The sequence below is a fragment of the Coregonus clupeaformis genome, chromosome 30 (assembly GCF_020615455.1).
Source record: "Coregonus clupeaformis isolate EN_2021a chromosome 30, ASM2061545v1, whole genome shotgun sequence".
Taxonomy (NCBI): Eukaryota; Metazoa; Chordata; class Actinopteri; order Salmoniformes; family Salmonidae; genus Coregonus; species Coregonus clupeaformis.
The window spans coordinates 49,624,533-49,645,788 of NC_059221.1; the positions used below are offsets into that span (position 1 = coordinate 49,624,533).

The 21,256-nt window shown below is 47.1% G+C and overlaps 2 protein-coding genes across 7 annotated transcripts in view; both read right to left on the reverse strand.

The window, feature by feature from the left end:
• Window positions 1-8,804, reverse strand: part of dmd (dystrophin) — a 278,483-nt gene extending 269,679 nt beyond the window's left edge. For 4 of the 6 annotated variants that reach the window (XM_045209633.1, XM_045209631.1, XM_045209629.1 and 1 more), the window contains exon 1: window positions 8,426-8,796. In XM_045209633.1, coding sequence (XP_045065568.1) covers window positions 8,426-8,507 — 82 coding nt within the window. In that variant the 5' untranslated portion in view covers window positions 8,508-8,796. Of the gene's footprint in view, window positions 1-8,425 lie in introns of all 6 variants that reach the window. The other 2 variants (XM_045209630.1, XM_045209634.1) reach the window with 2 other exon arrangements.
• Window positions 8,805-11,928: 3,124 nt separating this feature from the next.
• Window positions 11,929-20,007, reverse strand: LOC123482265 (transmembrane protein 47). The gene is made up of 3 exons (XM_045209339.1): window positions 19,543-20,007; window positions 13,365-13,505; window positions 11,929-13,168 (listed from the first exon to the last, which is right to left on the reverse strand). The coding sequence occupies exons 1-3, from the start codon at window positions 19,769-19,771 to the stop codon at window positions 12,990-12,992; spliced, it is 549 nt and encodes a 182-aa protein (XP_045065274.1). The 5' UTR covers window positions 19,772-20,007; the 3' UTR covers window positions 11,929-12,989.
• Window positions 20,008-21,256: the final 1,249 nt, after the last annotated feature.

Below are 21,256 nucleotides of genomic sequence, written 5' to 3' on the forward strand. Positions count from 1 at the left end.
AGAGAAGAGGAGGGGTAGAGTGAAGGGGGGGGTAGAGAGAAGAGGAGAGAAGAGGAGGGGTAGAGAGAAGAGGAGGTGTAGAGAGAAGAGGAGGTGTAGAGAGAAGAGGAGAGGTAGAGAGAAGAGGAGAGAAGAGGAGGGGTAGAGAGAAGAGGAGGGGTGGAGAGAAGAGGAGGGGTAGAGAGAAGAGGAGAGGTAGAGAGAAGAGGAGGTGTAGAGAGAAGAGGAGAGGTAGAGAGAAGAGGAGGGGTGGAGAGAAGAGGAGGGGTGGAGAGAAGAGGAGGGGTGGAGAGAAGAGGAGAGAAGAGGAGGGGTGGAGAGAAGAGGAGGGGTGGAGAGAAGAGGAGAGGTAGAGAGAAGAGGAGAGAAGAGGAGGGGTGGAGAGAAGAGGAGGGGTAGAGAGAAGAGGAGGGGTGGAGAGAAGAGGAGGTGTAGAGAGAAGAGGAGAGGTAGAGAGAAGAGGAGAGAAGAGGAGGGGTAGAGAGAAGAGGAGAGGTAGAGAGAAGAGGAGGGGTGGAGAGAAGAGGAGGGGTGGAGAGAAGAGGAGGGGTGGAGAGAAGAGGAGGGGTAGAGAGAAGAGGAGGGGTGGAGAGAAGAGGAGGGGTGGAGAGAAGAGGAGGGGTGGAGAGAAGAGGAGGGGTGGAGAGAAGAGGAGGGGTAGAGAGAAGAGGAGGGGTGGAGAGAAGAGGAGAGAAGAGGATGGGTAGAGAGAAGAGGAGGGGTAGAGAGAAGAGGAGGGGTGGAGAGAAGAGGAGAGGTAGAGAGAAGAGGAGGGGTGGAGAGAAGGAAAGGAACAGTTATGAAAGACAGTGTAGTGTTAGGAGATTCTTATGACTGATGAGATAAAGGAGGAGGATAGAGTGCTGAAAACACAGTCCCAAATGGCACCCTATTCCCTATATAGCGCACTACTTTTGACCAGAGCCCTATGGGATATAAACGAAACAGGGTGCCATTTGAGACGCAACCACAGAGATTAAAAAGAGACTGAAATAGATGTGTAATGTGACTCTGGGCAGAACTCACAACCTGCTGAAGAGAGGGAACATATTGAAGTGGATGACAGATCGTCTGAGCATTCAACCAGTCCACGCCAATAAACACAAGTCTTCCTGTCTGTACGGCTCAGTTGGTAAGAGTGTGGCGCTGCCCTGCAATGCCAAGGTTGTCGTTTAATTCCAGCAGGGATCACAAATACATAAGAGAAATAATCACCTACGCAGTGTACGCACTTACTGTCCTGTTATCTCTTTGGATAAGTGTCTTTATGATAAGTGGTATACAGAACCAGCTGTTGGATCAGTGACTCAGGGGAGGGTGACGGTCTCATCATCATCACACCGTTAGAACATCAACTGTCCTCTGTCCAGAACATATAGAACCTTCAATGGAGAGCAATGTAGCCTATTACAGAGATGCAGTCGGATTTGGCAGAAGTCCTCTGTGATGCTTTATTCATGAGGAAAGGCCCAAGCCAATGCAACGATCAAAGATGAAATAAAGTTCAACAGAAAAATCATAGCCGTGATTCTAATATCTCTCTCTCTCTGTTGTGCTGTGTGATGAAAGCAGCCATTATGGAAGCATCTCAAACAAACATGATTCATTTTACTATCTCTCCAGCGGACGTGAGCACACACACAGAGTACACACACACACACACTAGTAGAATACTAAGAGAGGGGTTGAATCAAAGGTACGTTAAAGTGGACCATATTGCACATCCATTGATGCTGGTGTGTGTGTGTGTATGTGTGTGTGTGAGTGAGTGTGTAAGTGTGTGTTTGTGTGTGTGTGTTTGTGTGTGTGGGTGTGTGTGTGTGTGAGTGTGTAAGTGTGTGTTTGTGTGTGTGTGTGTGTGTGTGTGTGTGAGTGTGTAAGTGTGTAAGTGTGTGTGTGTGTGTGTGGGTGTGTGTGTGTTAGACAATCAGGCTGATTACTGGAGGCCTGTATCCTGCCTATCGATCTGACCCAGTCATTAATCACTACCTCTTCCTCAAAGAGCACATAGACGTGTGTGTGTGTGTGTGTGTGTGTGTGTGTGTGTGTGTGTGTGTGTGTGTGTGTGTGTGTGTGTGTGTGTGCGCCAATCACAAGGGTTGGGGCTAGTCCTTTGGGTGCCCCACCACATAATCATTACCAAACCCCCCAGCCTCCTCTCCCCTCTCCTCCTCTCCTCCTCTCCTCCTCTCCTCCTCTCCCCCATCTCCTTCAGCCCTCTCTGACCCAGAAAACACATGTAGGGCAGATCAGACAGTGGAACACCAGTATCTGTTGTTACCACTGGAAGACTGGAAGGCAATCTGGCACTAGACTGGGTTCTGTTATTCATAACCTACCTGAGACACGCCACTTCATACATCACACTTCCTGTACCACTACTGACCTTCAATCTGATCACCTTTCACCAGATATCACTTACCAGCTACCATATTACATCACACAGCCTGAAGCTCTCTCATGAATGTCCACAGGTCTTCCTCCACTTTAGTGTGTGTATCTGGTTTCATGTCCTCTTTGGAGATACCATCAGGGACACTATAGCTCTCCACCAGGGCTCTACAGATAGTCTACTGCCACCTGCTGTTCATATTACTCATCACCCTTTCCAATGGTAATCACTTGTTTATAGTAACTACAGAGAGAGTGTGTGTGTGTGTGTGTGTGTGTGTGTGTGTGTGTGTGTGTGTGTGTGTGTGTGTGTGTGTGTGTGTGTGTGTGTGTGTGTGTGTGTGTGTGTGTGTGTGTGTGTGTGTGTATCTTTCTCTCTCTCTCTCTAGCCCCGGAGGTCCATTACCAGCTCTCTATTACCCAGTGTGCATTGCAGTGGCATGGAGCAGGGAGGCCTTTGGTCAGACAGACACTAATGGTGATGTGGAGAAACAGTCAGGTAGATTCAGGCAGTGTGCAGACGTCCTTATTCTGCTGCCCAAGGACCCTGCAGTGGCAGCAGAGTGACATATGGACTGTATTCAAACACATTTAAAATCAGCTGACACATTTGGAAAATAGTTTTCTGCCCAAAATGTGTTAGGGAATTTTTCTTGGACCATGAATATTTCTAGGCTGTTTTTGACAGCTTGACCGAGATAGACTAGAATAGAATGGATGCAGTTTTGTCTCCCTCCCTCCCTCTCTCTCTCTCTCTCTCTCTCTCTCTATCTCCCTCCTCCCTCCCTCCCTCCCTCCCTCTCTCCCTCTCTCCCTCCGCTCCCTCCCTCTCTCTCCCTCCGCTCCCTCTCCCTCCCTCTCTCTCCCTCCGCTCCCTCTCTCTCTCTCCCTCCGCTCCCTCTCCCTCCCTCTCTCTCCCTCCGCTCCCTCTCCCTCCCTCTCTCTCCCTCCGCTCCCTCTCCCTCCCTCTCTCTCCCTCCGCTCCCTCTCCCTCCCTCTCTCTCCCTCCGCTCCCTCTCCCTCCGCCCTCTCCCGCTCTCTCCCTCCCTCTCTTCCGCTCTCTCCCTCCGCTCTCTCTGATGGCATCTCCAGTCCACATCACATATCATCAGACAGCATGGACCCGGTCTAACCTCTCTCGGGTATAGCAGAGACTGGAGGTTTAATTGAAAAGATGGATGTGAAAAAGAGGGCAGTTTGAACACCTTATGTAGAGGGGAGAACTTTTATCTTTGAAAAATAAACTCCAGCTTACTGAAATTCTTAATGCTCTACGATCAATCTAATGGATCTTCCATGAGATCTTTCTCAAATCTTACATTTTTTAGATCTGTATATATGGTAGATCTGTAGATATGGTAGACCTGTATATATGGTAGATCTGTAGATATGGTAGATCTGTTCATCTGAGTTGGAAAGATGTAAAGCCTAAAGATGTAAAGCCTTAGTTTGATTGGCACTCTTGATTTCATCACAGCTGAAGCAACAGAGGTACAGTAGTATCACTCTCTTGGTAGCACCTGCCCAACGCACACACACACACGCACGCACGCACGCACGCACACACACACACACACACGCACGCACGCACACACATGCACACACACACACACACACACACACGCACACACACACACGCACGCACACACACACACACACACACACGCACGCACGCACACGCACGCACACACACACACACACACACACACACACACACACTAACACACACACACACACTAACACACACACACACACACAACAGAATAAGGATGACTGGTTGTCATTGTGGAAAGACCCTCTCTTCACAGAGGTCACTGGGACTATGCTTTGAGGACACAGCAACAAGGCAAGAATTATGGAAATGATATTCAACAGAGTAATATCATGACAAAACATAACGAAGGTACCACAGAAAGACTGGAGGCCAATCTCACACAGCACATTCTGTCAAGGCCCTGTCTCTTGGTACAGCATCTGAATGCATAACACTTACTTGAATGCACCTCTTGTAAGTTGTTCTGGATAAGTGCATCTGCTAAGTGACTAAATAATGAGATAAGTAAGATATAGGTGATTGATACAACCTTGTTCTGTAGGATACAGGTGACTGATAAAAAACCTTTCCCAAACAATGTGTCACCAAGTCAGAACAACAACTTTGACAATTGAGAGCAATGTGAGAGATATTTCCGTACAACTCCTTTTAATTAGATCAAGTAGGCCTATACTCTGACTTCTGTTTGAATGTACACACAATTATAGTTACAGGACAATAACTCCAGTCTTTAACGTCCTCCTCATAAACAGTGTAACTATTATGTTGCTGCGTTGTAAAGCGGCTCCCAGTAAGACTCGAGGCATGGCATGGGGCAACTATGGTGGCTGGGGCAGCTTCCCAAACTAGGATATCTGAAACCCCACACTGTGGAGGGCCGGCCCGGGGTTGGGCAACTGCCTCCAGACTCTATTTCCATCCCTTGTAGCTGGTGACCCGTCCTAATTCAGCCGGTGGAGCGCAAATAGACTCGAACCCTGCTTTTAATGCAGAACATTAATTATTGACGGGGCTGGGCAGAGGGTTCTTACATTTGGCCTATTTCACACATGTACCAGTGTGTATTAATACGCATGTGTGAATTGGAGATGTGTTTATTTGCATATCCCACCCTCCCCTGAGACACCCTCAGAGAGTGGGGTCACAGCCAGGGTCTGCCATTATCAACAGCGACCCTGGAGCAGTTAGGGTGCCTTGCTCAAGGGCACAGATGTTGCACTTTGTCAGCTGGAGCTACCTGGAGCTACCTGGATCTACCTGGAGCTACCTGGAGCTACCTAGGTCTACCTGGATCTACCTGGAGCTACCTGGATCTATCTGGAGCTACCTGGAGCTACCTGGGTCTACCTGGAGCTACCTGGAGCTACCTGGAGCAACCTGAAGCTACCTGGAACTACCTGGAGCTACCTGCCGCCCATTCATCAACGTAGATAAACTCCCATATCTGTTAAACCAGTGGAACACAAACAACATTTTAAATACCACCAATATTTACCTGTTTATTTGGTGGTATTTACAATGTACACACTTTTGTTTACTGTTTATTTCACTTGCTTTGGTAATGTTAACATATGTTTCCCATGCCAATAAAGCAAATTTTAAATGTAATTTAACAAAAAAACAGAGCAAACTAGAATGCTATTTGGCCCTAAACAGAGAGTACACAGTGGCAGAATAACTGACCACTGTGACTGACCCACATTTAAGGAAAGCTTTGACTATGTACAGACTCAGTGAGCATAGCCTTGCTATTGAGAAAGGCCCCCGTAGGCAGACCTGGCTCTCAAGAGAAGACAGGCTATGTGCAAACTGCCCACAAAATGAAGTGGAAACTGAGCTGCACTTCCTAACCTCCTGCCAAATGTATGACCATATCAGAGACACATACACTGCTCAATAAAGGGAACACTTAAACAACACTATGTAACTCCAAGTCAATCACACTTCTGTGAAATCAAACTGTCCACTTAGGAAGCAACACTGATTGACAACAAATTTCACATGCTGTTGTGCAAATGGAATAGACAACAGGTGGAAATTATAGGCAATTAGCAAGACACCCCCAATAAAGGACTGGTTTTGCAGGTGGTGACCACAGACCACTTCTCAGTTCCTATGCTTCCTTTTGAATGCTGGCAGTGCTTTCACTCTAGTGGTAGCATGAGACGGAGTCTACAACCCACACAAGTGGCTCAGGTAGTGCAGCTCATCCAGGATGGCACATCAATGCGAGCTGTGGCAAGAAGGTTTGCTGTGTCTGTCAGCGTAGTGTCCAGAGCATGGAGGCGCTACCAGGAGACAGGCCAGTACATCAGGAGATGTGGAGGAGGCCGTAGGAGGGCAACAACCCAGCAGCAGGACTGCTACCTCCGCCTTTGTGCAAGGAGGAGCAGGAGGAGCACTGCCAGAGCCCTGCAAAATGACCTCCAGCAGGCCACAAATGTGCATGTGTCTGCTCAAACGGTCAGAAACAGACTCCATGAGGGTGGTATGAGGGCCCGAAATCCACAGGTGGGGGTTGTGCTTACAGCCCAACACCGTGCAGGACGTTTGGCATTTGCCAGAGAACACCAAGATTGGCAAATTCGCCACTGGTGCCCTGTGCTCTTCACAGATGAAAGCAGGTTCACACTGAGCACGTGACAGACGTGACAGAGTCTGGAGACGCCGTGGAGAACGTTCTGCTGCCTGCAACATCCTCCAGCATGACCGGTTTGGCGGTGGGTCAGTCATGGTGTGGGGTGGCATTTCTTTGGGTGGCCGCACAGCCCTCCATGTGCTCGCCAGAGGTAGCCTGACTGCCATTAGGTACCGAGATGAGATCCTCAGACCCCTTGTGAGACCATATGCTGGTGCGGTTGGCCCTGGGTTCCTCCTAATGCAAGACAATGCTAGACCTCATGTGGCTGGAGTGTGTCAGCAATTCCTGCAAGAGGAAGGCATTGATGCTATGGACTGGCCCGCCCGTTCCCCAGACCTGAATCCAATTGAGCACATCTGGGACATCATGTCTCGCTCCATCCACCAACGCCACATTGCACCACAGACTGTCCAGGAGTTGGCGGATGCTTTAGTCCAGGTCTGGGAGGAGATCCCTCAGGAGACCATCCGCCACCTCATCAGGAGCATGCCCAGGCGTTGTAGGGAGGTCATACAGGCACGTGGAGGCCACACACACTACTGAGCCTCATTTTGACTTGTTTTAAGGACATTACATCAAAGTTGGATCAGCCTGTAGTGTGGTTTTCCACTTTCATTTTGAGGGTGACTCCAAATCCAGACCTCCATGGGTTGATACATTTGATTTCCATTGATAATTTTTGTGTGATTTTGTTGTCAGCACATTCAACTATGTAAAGAAAAAAGTATTTAATAAGATTATTTAATTCATTCAGATCTAGGATGTGTTATTTTAGTGTTCCCTTTATTTTTTTGAGCAGTGTATTTCCCTCAGATTACACAGATCCACAAAGAATTTGAAAACAAACCCAATGTTGATAAACTCCCTTATCTACTGGGTGGAAAACCACAGTGTGCCATCACAGCCGCAATATTTGTGACCTGTTGCCACAAGAAAAGGGCAACCAGTGAAGAACAAACACCATTGTAAATACAACCCATATTTATGTTTATTTATTTTCCCATTTGTACTTTAACTATTTGCACATTGTTACAACACTGTATATATACGTAATATGACACTTGAAATGTCTTTATTCTTTTGGAACTTCTGAGTGTAATGTTTACTGTTAATATTTATTGTTTATTTCACTTTTGTTTACTATCTACTTCACTTGCTTTGGCAATGTTAACATACGTTTCCCATGCCAATAAAGCCCTTAAAAAATTGAAATTGAAATTGAATTGAGAGAGAGAGATAGAGAGGAGAGAGCGAGAGAGAGAGGAGGGAGCTAGAGAGAAAGAGAGAGAGAGAGAGCGAGGGGGGAGAGAGAGGGGAGAGAGAGAGGATGGAGGGAGAAAGAGAGAGAGAGAGAGAGAGAGAGAGAGAGAGAGAGAGAGAGAGAGAGAGAGAGAGAGAGAGAGAGAGAGAGAGAGAGAACTGGCCTTCTCTGGGGTAGAAAGCTTCTAATGACAATACCCAGTGGGCAGGCAGAGTGGCTCATAGATCATCCTTTCAGACAGATACATACCACTGGTACCCGTGACTGTCTGCATGACCTGGCTACCACCTCCAAACCTTAATAACATCTCTCACAAACTTAGGCCATGGCATATTGTTATGAGGATGAGTGGGAAAACAAGTTCAAAGGGTATTATCAGGCCCTGACCATTTCTGATATTCGACCTCTGTTTACATATGCCTAATATCTAAACAAGTTCTCATAAACTATTGGCCTATTGTGTACCAAAAGCTTTTGGAACACTTGGTGAGGTTGGTGTCCATCGCCTCAGTGAGTTGATGGCATTGGCAACTCGCTTGGTGCTTATTGTAGACTAGGTATTGAAAGTCATTCCTACCTGATCGGCATTTTATTATCTCTCCAAACTCATCCTCCACCGCCTCGTCACACTGATCTTCAGGTCGCCCGGCCTCAGCCATACTTCCGTCTTCCTTACAAAGTTGCGCAGACAAATGCGTACAATCCCACAGGAGAGCACAACAAATCCAGACAGGTATAAGAGAGAATAGGGACTTTTCTTTGACCGCTTTATAAATTGCGTGAAACAATGACACCCGAGGTTGACAGTCAGGGAGTGAGTGAAACGACGGTCAGAGGACGCGGTCTGGCGGGGAAAACGGGCTGTCAGAGAGGCCAGACAGGGAGGAACAGGTGGCGTGCCATTCTCGACTCAAAATAGGGCTCTAGCCAGGGCTCGGCATCTCACTGCCTCGCTGCCCGAGCGGCGGACGCCTGTTTTAAAACCCGACACCCTGACCAGCACTGCTCCTTCAACTTAGAAATATGTCGCTTGGTCCCTGTTGCTATGATCCGTTGGTGCCCCGTGCCCGCGAGACCCAGTGGCAGTGAGAAAGTAAAGCGCGCGCGGGATGACAGCGCGGTTACAGGGTTTCTAATATTAGATTGGTGATGAACGCGCCTGCATGAGCCTCCTCTGGTAACGGTAAACGGTAACAGGTTTCAGTTTGACCGATTATCCGGCAGCCTATGGCTATGGCCCAAGGAGGTATTCCAAAAACGGAAACTGCGGTTCCTCTTCTCTCTGGCATTCCTTGTTGCCGCATCGACGGCTGCTTCGGATATGCTCTGGCTCTGAAATGGTTGTGGATGGGAGATGAGACGGGAGCGCTCTGAGACCGAGACCGTGGCCTTTTCGCTTCCACCGAAATTGAACTTCTTCCCACGGGGCTTCACGGGGAACCGGGGAGAGGAGAGGGCGCAGCTGTTTTAAGATGGTGCCACGCGCTTGCAGAGTGAACTGTCCAAACCACTCAAATCAACTTAATTATGGATGATCATACCAAGGTGAATTTCCATATTTTGTAAATATGGTTTTAGGCCTATAGGTTATTTATACTTGGTGTTTGTATGTGTATGTCACAAGTTATAACCAGCCCTTTATACAGGTTGAGATCCCAGACCATATCCTCATCACATTAGGAGACAATGGTAAGAGGATTAGATTAAGCCTGATTGATGGATAAAGCTTCACATATGTAGTTTCTACAAACCATTCTTCACCTGTCTGTTTGTTTTTGTATGGGGAAGAGTTCAAAGAGGGGCAAGTGCCAGTGGTAGCACCTCCATGGAAGTGGCCTACTTGTCCTGAGTAAGTAGCCTGTTGGCCAAATGGTCAGATCAGCTGTGTCCTATACTACAGCACAATAATAATTGGTGTGTATATGTGTATGTGTGTATGTGTGCTTATATGTGGGTGGTCCAGGAGGATGTAAACAATTCTCAGAATGCTGATGAAGTGGCTGAGGGATCAAGTTCCAAGGAGGTCACCAGGCCTACTATAGATGACAGAATGGTCAGCTGAGGGTCTGACTGACTGAGTGAGTGTCTGTCTGACTGTCTATCTGTCTGACTGTCTATCTGTCTGTCTGTCTGTCTGTCTGTCTGTCTGTCTGTCTGTCTGTCTGAATGTACATCTGTCTGTCTGTCTGACTGTCTGTCTGACTGTCTCTGTCTTTCTGGCTGTCTATCTGGCTGTCTGTGTGACTGTTTGTCTGTCTGCCTTCCTGTCTATCCATTCATCTGTCGGTATGTCCCTCTATCTGTCCCTTTGAGGACTGGAGGCTACAGCAGCCAGAGGGCCAACAGGTTCCAGCAGCAGTAGAGAGGGAGGGAGGGAGGGAGGGAGGGAGGGAGGGAGGGAGGGAGGGACAGCAGCAGTAGAGAGGGAGGGAGGGAGGGAGGGAGGGAGGGAGGGAGGGAGGGAGGGAGGAGGGAGGGAGGGAGGGAGGGAGGGAGGGACACAGCAGTAGGGGATCAGGGAGGGAGGGAGGGCCAGCGCTGTGGGTTCCTGTAGTATGAGAGTGTCCTTCCAGCAATAACAACACCACAACATGATCTGTTTACACAAACACAGCTCTACTCCAGCGTACTCCAGCTCAGGCTACAGTAGGATACTCATCACTTGAGTGGTCTGGAACAGCCTTAGGCCACTGTAGTCAATGTTTCTAGTCAGATGTTTATGTACGAGGCAGCACAGGTACACTACATTAAAATAGTCACATTCATGGCAGAGCAATAATCATGTTCATGATAGCATAACTTCAAACTCAAACATGCATGTTAATTGAATTTGACATGTGCTTCCATATGGAAGACAAGACAGGCTGTACGCAACTAGAGGTGTGAAAACCAGCGAAGGATCAAGATAAGGTAAGTGCACAGATTGTCCTGTAGGTGGCAGTATTGCTACAGGTTTGTTTTTGAACTCCCTATAAATTACAACATGTGAAGGAGAATTGTTTGCGTTCCAAATGACACCCTATTCCCTATATAGTGCACTACTTTTGACGAGAGCCTATGGGCCCTCTAGAGACTAGAGTGCCATTTGGGACGCGTGAAGGTCTTCTAAGGCTGCTGTGGGATCAAAGCTGCCCCCCAGGGAGTGGAGAGACCAACCTACTGCAGTGAGTTGCTAGGCAGGGCAGGAGGAGTTAGACTTCCTGTTAGAGTTCGACAAGGTTTTAATTGACACACACACACGCACACCCACACGCACACACACACGCACACACACACACACACACACGCACACCCACACGCACACACACACACACACACACACACACGCACACACACGCATGCACACACACGCACACCCACATGCACACACACACGCACACACACATGCCCACACACACACACACGCCCACACACACACACACAATTTGAAGTAACAAAGATGAAGTGGAACCCCTGTGCACAGCAGTGTGTCTTCTTCAAGGAGCTGGTTACGGCAGGAACGGCTGAGTATCCAAAATAGAGTCCACTTGGACAGATAATGACTGGAGATCTGAAGTCAGTTGAGGTGAATTCAGTTCAATAGATCACAATAAGGAACAGCACTGACGGAGTTTGCTTGTTGCAGGTGCTTGGGAATCATTTGATGATATCTTAAAAGAAAATAAATACATTCTCAAGGAGGAGTTAAAGTATCTAGCACCTGCTGTAGTGATCTAATGAGAGGAAGAGACTGGTTCTTTTCACTACTTTATTGTGTTAACTTACAAAGAGATGAATACTGATACACATCTCTACCACGGCGCATCTCTCTCTCTCTCTCTCTCTCTCTCTCTCTCTCTCTCTCTCTCTCTCTCTCTCTCTCTCTCTCTCTCTCTCTCTCTCTCTCTCTCTCTCTCTCTCTCTCTCTCTCTCTCTCTCTCTCTCTCTCTCTCTCTCTCTCTCTCTCTCTCTCTCTCTCTCTCTCTCTCTCTCTCTCTCTCTCTCTCTCTCTCTCTCTCTCTCTCTCTGTCTGTAATGTAATCTACTCACACATCTGGTCTGCATCTCTATGAACATCATTCAACAATGTCCCCCTCAATCTACTGTGGGATGTCCCTTCAAATAATAAGATTTTATTTGTGTGGTTACATTTCATTGGATTATTGTTGGACAACTAAATGTGTTACCAGACAGAAACTAAGCTAACTGTATGTCTCCTCTTCTAGACCACGTAACATTTCTACATAGCAAAAACCTTACAAAGCTGTGATAAGACAGACCACATAAGCTACAGACAAGTACCACATTACTGGGCTATGTCCTAAACGGTCTTCAACGGCTCCCTGTCTGTCTCTGTGCTCCTCACTGGCTATGAAGACAGGAAGGAAACCCCCTGTTTTGGAGGATTGGGACGGAGCAAACCTCGTCTTCACCAGGGTTGGGGTCAATTCCATTTCAATTCCAATCAATTCAGAAAGTAAACCAAATTCCAATTCCTGATTGAATAGTATTTGAAGAGAATTGGAATTGTACTTCCTGAATTGACTGGAATTTAAATGAAATTGACCCCAAATGTAGCAAGTGGTAGAGTGCACTGCTTCTTTCCTCCATGGAGAAATACTGTAGACCACAGTGGTGTCCTGTGGGCCATTGGATCTCTTCCTCATGCTACCAGTGTTGGTCATCCCAGTCTGTCTCTGCCTACCAGTGAGAAGACAAGGTCTGTTTTCCAGTCAGCATCATCCTAATCTCTCGGGGACAGACTACTTACCTACCTTCTGGGTTTGCCGAGGCTAGCCTCCTCCTTATCCCTTGCAAGTAATACTTGGTGGGTAACAGTGCTTCAGTGAGTCCCTTGTCCCAGGGTTAGAGGACAGATAGAGTGATCTGATTGGTCAGTCTGTTATCTGTTAGTCTCTGACTGAAGAGGGAGTACAGAGGAGGGTACTACGTACTGTGACATCATCCATCCACCCCAACACAGAGCCGCTGCCTGCTTCCACAGGAAATACTGTATGCTGAAGTGTGCGTGTGTGTGTGTCTCTCTCAGTCTCTCTGTGTCTACCTGTCTCTCTAGCATGCATTAGCATTATACAGTATAGGATATGTATTACAGCCAGCGGCTACAGAGGGGGGGGTCACAGTGGTACAGTCCAGCAGGGTCAGTAGTAGTCTTCATAGTTCTTAGGGTTGAGGCAGTAGAGGATCCCCCCGCCGAAGGAGAAGATGGTAGCGCCCCAGGCCAGGCCGTAACCCCAGTTGAATTCATGGTATATCCTCAAGCTGATGGTCTCAATGAACTTGATGGGGTAGAGGACCAGACTGCAGCCCTGCAACACCACTGGAGGAGAGGGAACGAGATGAGAAGAGATCTGATAGAGATATATCATACGTATATTGAAGAGGTAGGGATATATGCATATTACGTATGAATTAACTGTCTAACAAGGAATATTATATCAAAAGATAGAGACAAATAATTGTGTGTGTGTGTGTCTGTTGGAGCTTTGTGTGTGTGTGTGTTTAAGGGTCACCACCTGCAGCGAATAGCATGACAGCGACAGGTCTGTAGAAGCGTCTCCGGGAGCCGATACACACTGACACCAGGACCACCAGGAAGGACAGCAGGACAAGGGCAGCTCCGCCTAGCAACAAGGCCAGGGTGGCGATCTGCCAGTCTAGAGAGACAGAGAGAGAAGGAGAGAGATAATATAATATCTTCACTTGCTTTGGCAATGTTAACACACGTTTCCCATGCCAATAAAGCCCTTAAATTGAAATTAATAAATATATAGATAAGGAAGGAGGTGGAGAAGGAGGGAAAAGAGCGGAGAGGAGCATACGGGCGATAGGGAGAGAGAGAGGGAAGGAGAGAAAGAGGACAGAGAGGAGGGGATATCAGGTGGCATACACAAGCAGGAGGAAACAGCAAGTTGTCGGAGGGAAACGGAGTGAGGGAAAGAAGGAGAAAAAAGAGAGCACATACAGCAAGAGAGAGAGAAAGAGGGGGAGATAGAGAGAGGGAGGGAAAGAGGGGGAGAGAGAGAGGGAGGGAAAGAGGGGGAGAGAGAGAGGGAGGGAAAGAGGGGGAGAGAGAGAGGGAGGGAAAGAGGGGGAGAGAGAGAGGGAGGGAAAGAGGGGGAGAGAGAGAGGGAGGGAAAGAGGGGGAGAGAGAGGGAGGGAGGGAAAGAGGGGGAGAGAGAGAGAGGGAGGGAAAGAGGGGGAGAGAGAGGGGGAGGGAAAGAGGGGGAGGGAGAGGGAGGGAAGAGATCTACAGGAGGAAAGCATGTACAGTTCTTCCACCAATGTGGGTCGAGGAAAACAACAAGAACTCAGGACCTTCCTGATGAAACATGGAGAAACATTTGAAGCGTTGTGCGTTCCTTATCTTCCCTGACCACGAGACCCCTCTTCTCTGTCAGAGTGGTTTATAAAAGGGTCAGATGAAGATGAACTGGACCATTTCAGACACTACTGTACCGTGTTCCTATGCATTCACCAGAGGCTGTATCCCAAATGGCATCATATTCCCTTTATAGTGCACTACTTTTGACCAGGGCCGATAGGGTATCCCATAGAGCCCTGGTCAAAGGTAGTGCACTATAAAGGGAATAGTGTGCCATTTGGTATGCACTCAGAGAGGAGTAGCCTAACGTTGGAGGGGTAATAGTAGACTTTACTCCTGGGGCAGGAGTGGTTTATGTTTCATTCATTTTTCATGCGTTTCTGCTGTAGTCACAGCGTTCTCACGGTCACTGCTCTCAGCCTATTAGAAGAGACAGCCGGGGAGTCAGGCTGGTTATTAAAAGGACGACGTGGTTGTGTTATGGTCGGACCGTACAGTCAGTTGGGGAGTGAACCACGGTCACTGTTCTCAGCCTATTAGAAGACACAGCCAGTTAGAGAGCCGGGGGTGAGGGAGTCATGCTGGTTAGAGGGACTGTGTGTTTGGGTTGTGGTCGAACGGTATGGTCAGAGAGGGAGTGAACCAGTGGCGGACATGGACACTAGGCAGGGAGAATGGTTACAAGGGGTGAAAGAGAGAGAAAGAGAGACAGCTGAGAGGTCTTCATGTAGGTGGTCGGTACCAAGAATTGCAGCCACTAAACTAACGTGAGTATGGTGGTTCCCACTTTAAAGAACTGCAGCCACAAACTTAAACAATACAATTGTGACTATGGACTCAAATTACTCTGAAGAGCCCATGTGAAACAAGCCTGCTCACTGAGATGTGATGTTGAACCTCACTCTACCACTGGAGCTAACAATGTTAGATGGTTTTAGACCTAAGTAGGATTTATTTAAAGGAAGGAATGTGTAGCAGCATGTGACTGACTGGATTAGAGACCTGGACATGTTTCTCATCACTCAGTTGAGTTATTATAGGTTCTGAGGGGAGGTGGTGACTGGTCACTTCTTACAGGGAATAACCTTTTACTGCAGTGGGCTAAATCAGGGTCACACAGAGTGTTTCTTGGTAGTCTTAAACAAATCTACTTTGAAACAAAAGTATACACCTCACACACATGGTTATGGGCTTAAAAAAAGAAGACACCTGTATCATGTCAGATGTGGAGTTGAAATGTATTCAATTTTGAGTTTGCATCCCAATATTACACTTTATATACATCCCAGAAGACTGAAATATAACAAAACTGTTTGACATAGAAACACCGGATTTTCGGCAAAAAAAAAAAAAAAGAATGTTTATTAATTACAGTATGAAATTATTACAAATATTAATTACATTCCACCAATGAGGCCACTAGAGGGCGATTTAGTCATTTGACGGCAGGAAAGGGATGAAAGATTATCCATACATTGTGTCTTAAATTGCCTGTGATTGTGCAAACATCCGTGTGTGTGTGCGCGCATCATGTGCGTGCATGCTTGTGTGTGTGTGTGTGTGTGTGCATGCGCCCATGCGTGGCTCCCGAGTGGCGCAGTGGTCTAAGGCACTGCATCTCAGTGCTTGAGGTGTCACTACAGACCCCCTGGTTCGATTCCAGGCTGTATCACAACCGGCCGTGATTGGGAGTCCCATAGGGCGGCGCATAATTGGCCCAGCATCATCCGGGTTTGGCCGGTGTAGGCCGTCATTGTAAATAAGAATTTGTTCTTAACTGACTTGTCTAGTTAAATAAATATAAAATAAATAAAAAAGGTGTGTGTATATCTCCCCCTCTCCATAGTCCCTGACTCCATTAATGTCAGCGGGAACATTATGTCAAAGTCAATCCATGGAGAGCCGAGTGTCTGCGGGTTTTCACTCCTCCCTTGTACTTGATTTATGAATTAAGATCACTAATTAGTAAAGCACTCCATCTGGTTGTCTAGGTCTTAATTGAAAGGAAAAACCAAAAACCTGCAGACACTCGGCCCTCCGTGGAATGAGTTTAACACCCCTGTCCTAGGGGGTCTTATTTCATGGAGGTCTTTCTCTGACTGTGGCTGTGTGATGCAAACCAACACCTTATTATTTTCCAGTGTTCATTGAGAGGCCACAAATAGACCAGAATCTTCTGAGAACCTCTCTCTGTTAGAGCAGAGGAGAGGAGAGGAGAGGAGAGGAGAGGAGAGGAGAGGAGAGGAGAGGAGAGGAGAGGAGAGGAGAGGAGAGGAGAGGAGAGGAGAGGAGAGGAGAGGAGAGGAGATTAGTCTGCCCTAAGCCCAATCTGTCTGTCCTTAAAGAGAGCTAGGTAGCCTTACCACATGGACCGACTGACCGCACCGCAACGAATCAGTGTCTGACATGAAATATTCACCAATGTGGAGAAAGTCTGAAAAAATAGGTCAGTCAAACTAGCCATGCTATTTAAACACACCCTGACATAGGGGAGGAATGATCCTGTCCTCCATTGAGGAAGGAGGGAGGGAGCGAGGGAGGGAGGGAGGGAAATAAAACAGCAGCAGCATATCACTGTCATGTGGATTAGTCATGCATTAGCTGGAGAGTTTGGGGTGCGTGTGTGTGTGTGTGTGGTGTTTCTGTGTGCGTGTGTGTGTGTGTGTGTGTGTTTCTGTGTGTGTGTGTGTACACTGGAGGGCTGGAGTTGGCCTAGCACTGAATCAGATAGTGAGATCTACAGAAGAGATAGAGCTGTCATTAAACTATTAACATTTTAATTGAATTTCTAAGTGGTAGCATTGTAATTATAGAAAACCCCCTCCGGTCAAAACATGGGATACACTCTCTCTCTCTCTCTACAAAATGGACACTTACGGTTTCCTCTGATTGATTTGTCTGAAACACACAAACACACCCTGGAGAGAGAGAGACAGAGAGAGAGAGAGAGAGAGAGAGAGAGAGAGAGAGAGAGAGAGAGAGAGACAGAGACAGAGAGAGAGAGAGAGAGAGAGAGAGAGAGAGAGAGAGAGAGAGAGAGAGAGAGACACAGAGAGACACAGAGAGACACAGAGAGACACAGAGAGAGACAGAGAGAGACAGAGAGAGACAGAGAGAGACAGAGAGACAGAGAGACAGAGAGACAGAGAGACAGAGAGACAGAGAGACAGAGAGACAGAGAGACAGAGAGACAGAGAGACAGAGACAGAGAGAGAGAGAGAGAGAGAGAGAGAGAGAGAGAGAGAGAGACACAGAGAGAGACAGAGAGAGACAGAGAGAGCGAGATGGGGAGAGGGAGAGTCCTGCCACAAACCACAGCTGGATGAGTCCAGGCTGCACTTTCAGTGGATGAGAAGAATATTGAAACATCAACATATGCCTTTAGAGCTGAGACTCTGGAAATATCATCTATGGCACTCAACAAATGTAGGTTACCCCATAACAACATAAAAAGTGGAACAACTGGAAAAACTGAATTAAATCTAGATAAACTGTTTATAGAAAATCTATAATTGTGAAAGTGACTGACAGGACTACGTGCTCAGAAGAGGGGTTCTGTCGACCCCTTCCTAGCCCTCACGGGTAATTGAAAAAGGAGACCCCATCAGATCAAAATAATTTGTGTGAATGTAGTGCCCCGTTGCCCTGGTAACTAATCTCCAGGCATTTGCCCCCCTGGGAATTTGCTGCTCAAAGTTATGCTGCTGGCTGCCTGAGAGAGAGCATATGTGGGAATTCAACAAAGACTAATTTCTAGAAAACAAAAGCAGAATGAAAAACCCCAGCTGGATTGGTGAGCTGGCGTGGAAGAAATCCCACGCTTCCCAAAGCGCGTCTCCATTGAGCAAATAAGGTTCCCCATTCCCAAAGGGTTCCACCACGTGTCATCTCATCATTCTGGAACGGTGCATATTCTGGTTTTAGATGATAAACGGATTCGGAAAGCTCAACTGTTTCAACTGTAGGTGAATTTGCAAGCCAGGCACAGGGGCGGGACATGGCTGAGGCAAGAAAAATACATATTTTAAATAAAATATTTTTGGTCTGTCTGTGATCGAGATGCTCTGCTTTTTTTAACACCACATTCGACCAAACAAGTACTGCAGGCTCTGGTTTGATCACATCTTGACTATTGCCTGGTTCTATAGTGAGGAGCAGCAGATAAGGACCTAGGAGAGCTGCAGCAGGCCCAGAACAGAGCAGCACATCTTGCCAGTCACTGTAAACAGAGGGCTAATATCAACAAGATGACATGAAATATATTGTAATATACTGTAATATACTATGAAATATACTGTAAAAAAATTATAAATAGATACATAAACGTAAGTGTAGTTTGTACAATACAGTTAGAGCAGAGCAATTTTGGCATCGAACTCAAACACATTTTGAAATGCAACATAAAAAAAACATTCAACTGAATTAATAAATATTTCAATAAATAAACATACATTTAAACAGAACATAATCCAATATACGCATAACGCAAACATTAACATTTGGTTGTCAATCGAAATAAAGCTTTGAGTAACATAAAGTTCTCACTGGCATACATACCCCACCAGACATGCCACCAAAACTAATGTAAGGCAACTCACAGTATTGTATAGAGCCATGGTTACATGGAACCCCTCCATCAAAAATGTCCCAAGCAAACAGCAGAATCAGTTTTTTTTAAATCTAGAAAACAACACCTCACAACACAACGCCTCTCCTCTATCTGACCTAAATAACTTGTCTATGTAAAGACATATGTTTTTCCTGAGTGGTTTGTTAGCACAGGACCGTTTGTATTTCTATATTGATTTTAAATGTATGTAATTCTGTCCTCGAGCTGTTCTGGTCTATTATAGTTATTTATTACGTCATGTTTTATGTTCTGTGTGGACCCCAGGAAAAGTAGCTGCTGTAACAGAAACAGATAATGAAGATCTAAATAAAATCCTAAATCCTACTATCAGCCTGTTGTCTTAATAAATAAAAGCACAAACATAAACAGAAGTAGCAGTTGTTTGTGAGGCGGCCAGTGAGCGGAGAGGTGGTGTTTTCAACAGCGTCAAACTAATGATGGAGGGACGGAGATGAAAGATGCACCGGGCAGTCAGAGAGAGAGAGAGAGAGACCCACAAGAGATGCTTTGTCATGGCGACAGGATTTAACTGAATCTCCGTACAGGCACAACTTACTGCGTGGGCACCTATCCAGACTATACACCAGCCACTCAATTCCCTCTTTATAGCAGCAATATTGCCGTAGGTTATACTATTTATGAATGGAAACCAGTAACCGCAAACAAACCAAGGTGAATCCTGCGCCATATTTAGTTGGTTAGGCTACAGATGACGGCCGCGGGACTGGGTCTCACCCACCTGACTCCAGCGTGCTGTTGCACTGCCAGTTCTCAGACGAAGCCGCTTTCCAGCACGCCTCCCACAGTGAGAGGTAGTACTGGTCGTCGGCGGTTACCCATGCCGGGCTCATCACGGCTCCGACGTCCAAGCACAGCGCCAGGAACACGCACACGAGTCCCACCAACTTCAAAGGCGTCAGCGCCGCCGAGACTCGCACCTCCTCTGTCTCGCTAACAGACGAAGACATTGTTGCAGGTTTCCGCTGACTGGGAGACTCGCCAGGGAGTTATGCTGCTGTCTGATGTCGCGTTGTGGCTTCTATAATTCCCCGATGATCCGTGTTTACATGTAGAATCTAGAGGAGTCACTGGAGATGAGAGTCTCGGCTCTCAAAATAGGCTCCCAACGCTGCCGCTCCTACCTCTCTGCCGCTGCGCTGAATGTGATGATGATGCCAGTGTAGCGCACGGGCTCTTCCGTTCCAGCAGTGACGTAATGACATCGCTGCCTGATAAATCTCTCCAAGACACACCGGTCTTCAGGGTCTTTTTATGTGTTTTTTCCCCAGGAGGAACCTCTCTCTCCACAAACCGCTGGTCTTACAGTAGAAAGTGAAAGCTGGCAAAGGAAGGGGAATCTATGTGGGTTTCTCTGCATCAGTAATAGTGACAGTGGGATTTCAATCACTCTATTGACAGGCCAGAGACTGGAGATTGCTGACACCATTGATTTTAGCCAAGGGAGGGAAAGTCACTGCTTCAGCATTAAGACTCCCAAGGACACTGCAATAAACATGCACTCACTTAGAATTAGACAGACAAACAGGCAGAGAAACAGATTGGCAGGCAGGCAGACAGAAAGGCAGGCAGCCGACAGACAGACAGTCAGGCACACACACACACACACACACACACACACACACACACACACTGCATGTACCAATATAAATGCAAAAATAGAACTCGTCACTGATGTGAGAATGGTAATAGGGCCTCAGATTTACATTAGTAGGCCTGTCACCCAGGTTCTACTAAGAATACTGTGAGTCTCTAGTCTACATTTAACAGCCTATTGTTCCAGAGTTGGGAGTTGGGAGTCTGAAGTTTCTCTCAGTAGTTTCTCTACAAGTCAATGCTGAGCTCACTCTCTTCCCCTGGTTCCCATGACAGCCAGGCAGCAGCACCTGCTGTGAACAGTCTCATAATGGGAGTTATTATGATCCTGCATTAGCATATCTCATTTCCTGCTGCCTGCCTGCTTTCTCAGCCTCACTCCACCAGGCTCTGTTTCTGGTTCAATAGACTGTCTGCCGAGACCTGCCGGCTGTTGAGGAAAGGTGCAAAATGGGTTTGCAGCTTGCATCTTGTCAATATAGAGACACACAGACACACTCACACACATACACACACACACACACACACACACACACACAGTGGGTGCAGGCACGGTGGAGACACAGGGTGTGTGGTCACACACAGAGAGTAATAGCTGTGGATTAAGGGAGGGAATCATCAGTGAGTCACCCATTAGGCTTGAGGATAAATCAATAGAGAGAGCCCTGGAGACCACAAATCATCTGGACAAATAAGCAGAGAACTAGATGGAGCCCTGGAGACCACAATCTGGACAAACAAGCAGCGAACGAGATGGAGCCCTGGAGACGACAAATAATCTGGACAAACAAGCATAGAACCAGGTGGAGCCCTGGAGACCACAATCTGGACAAACACGC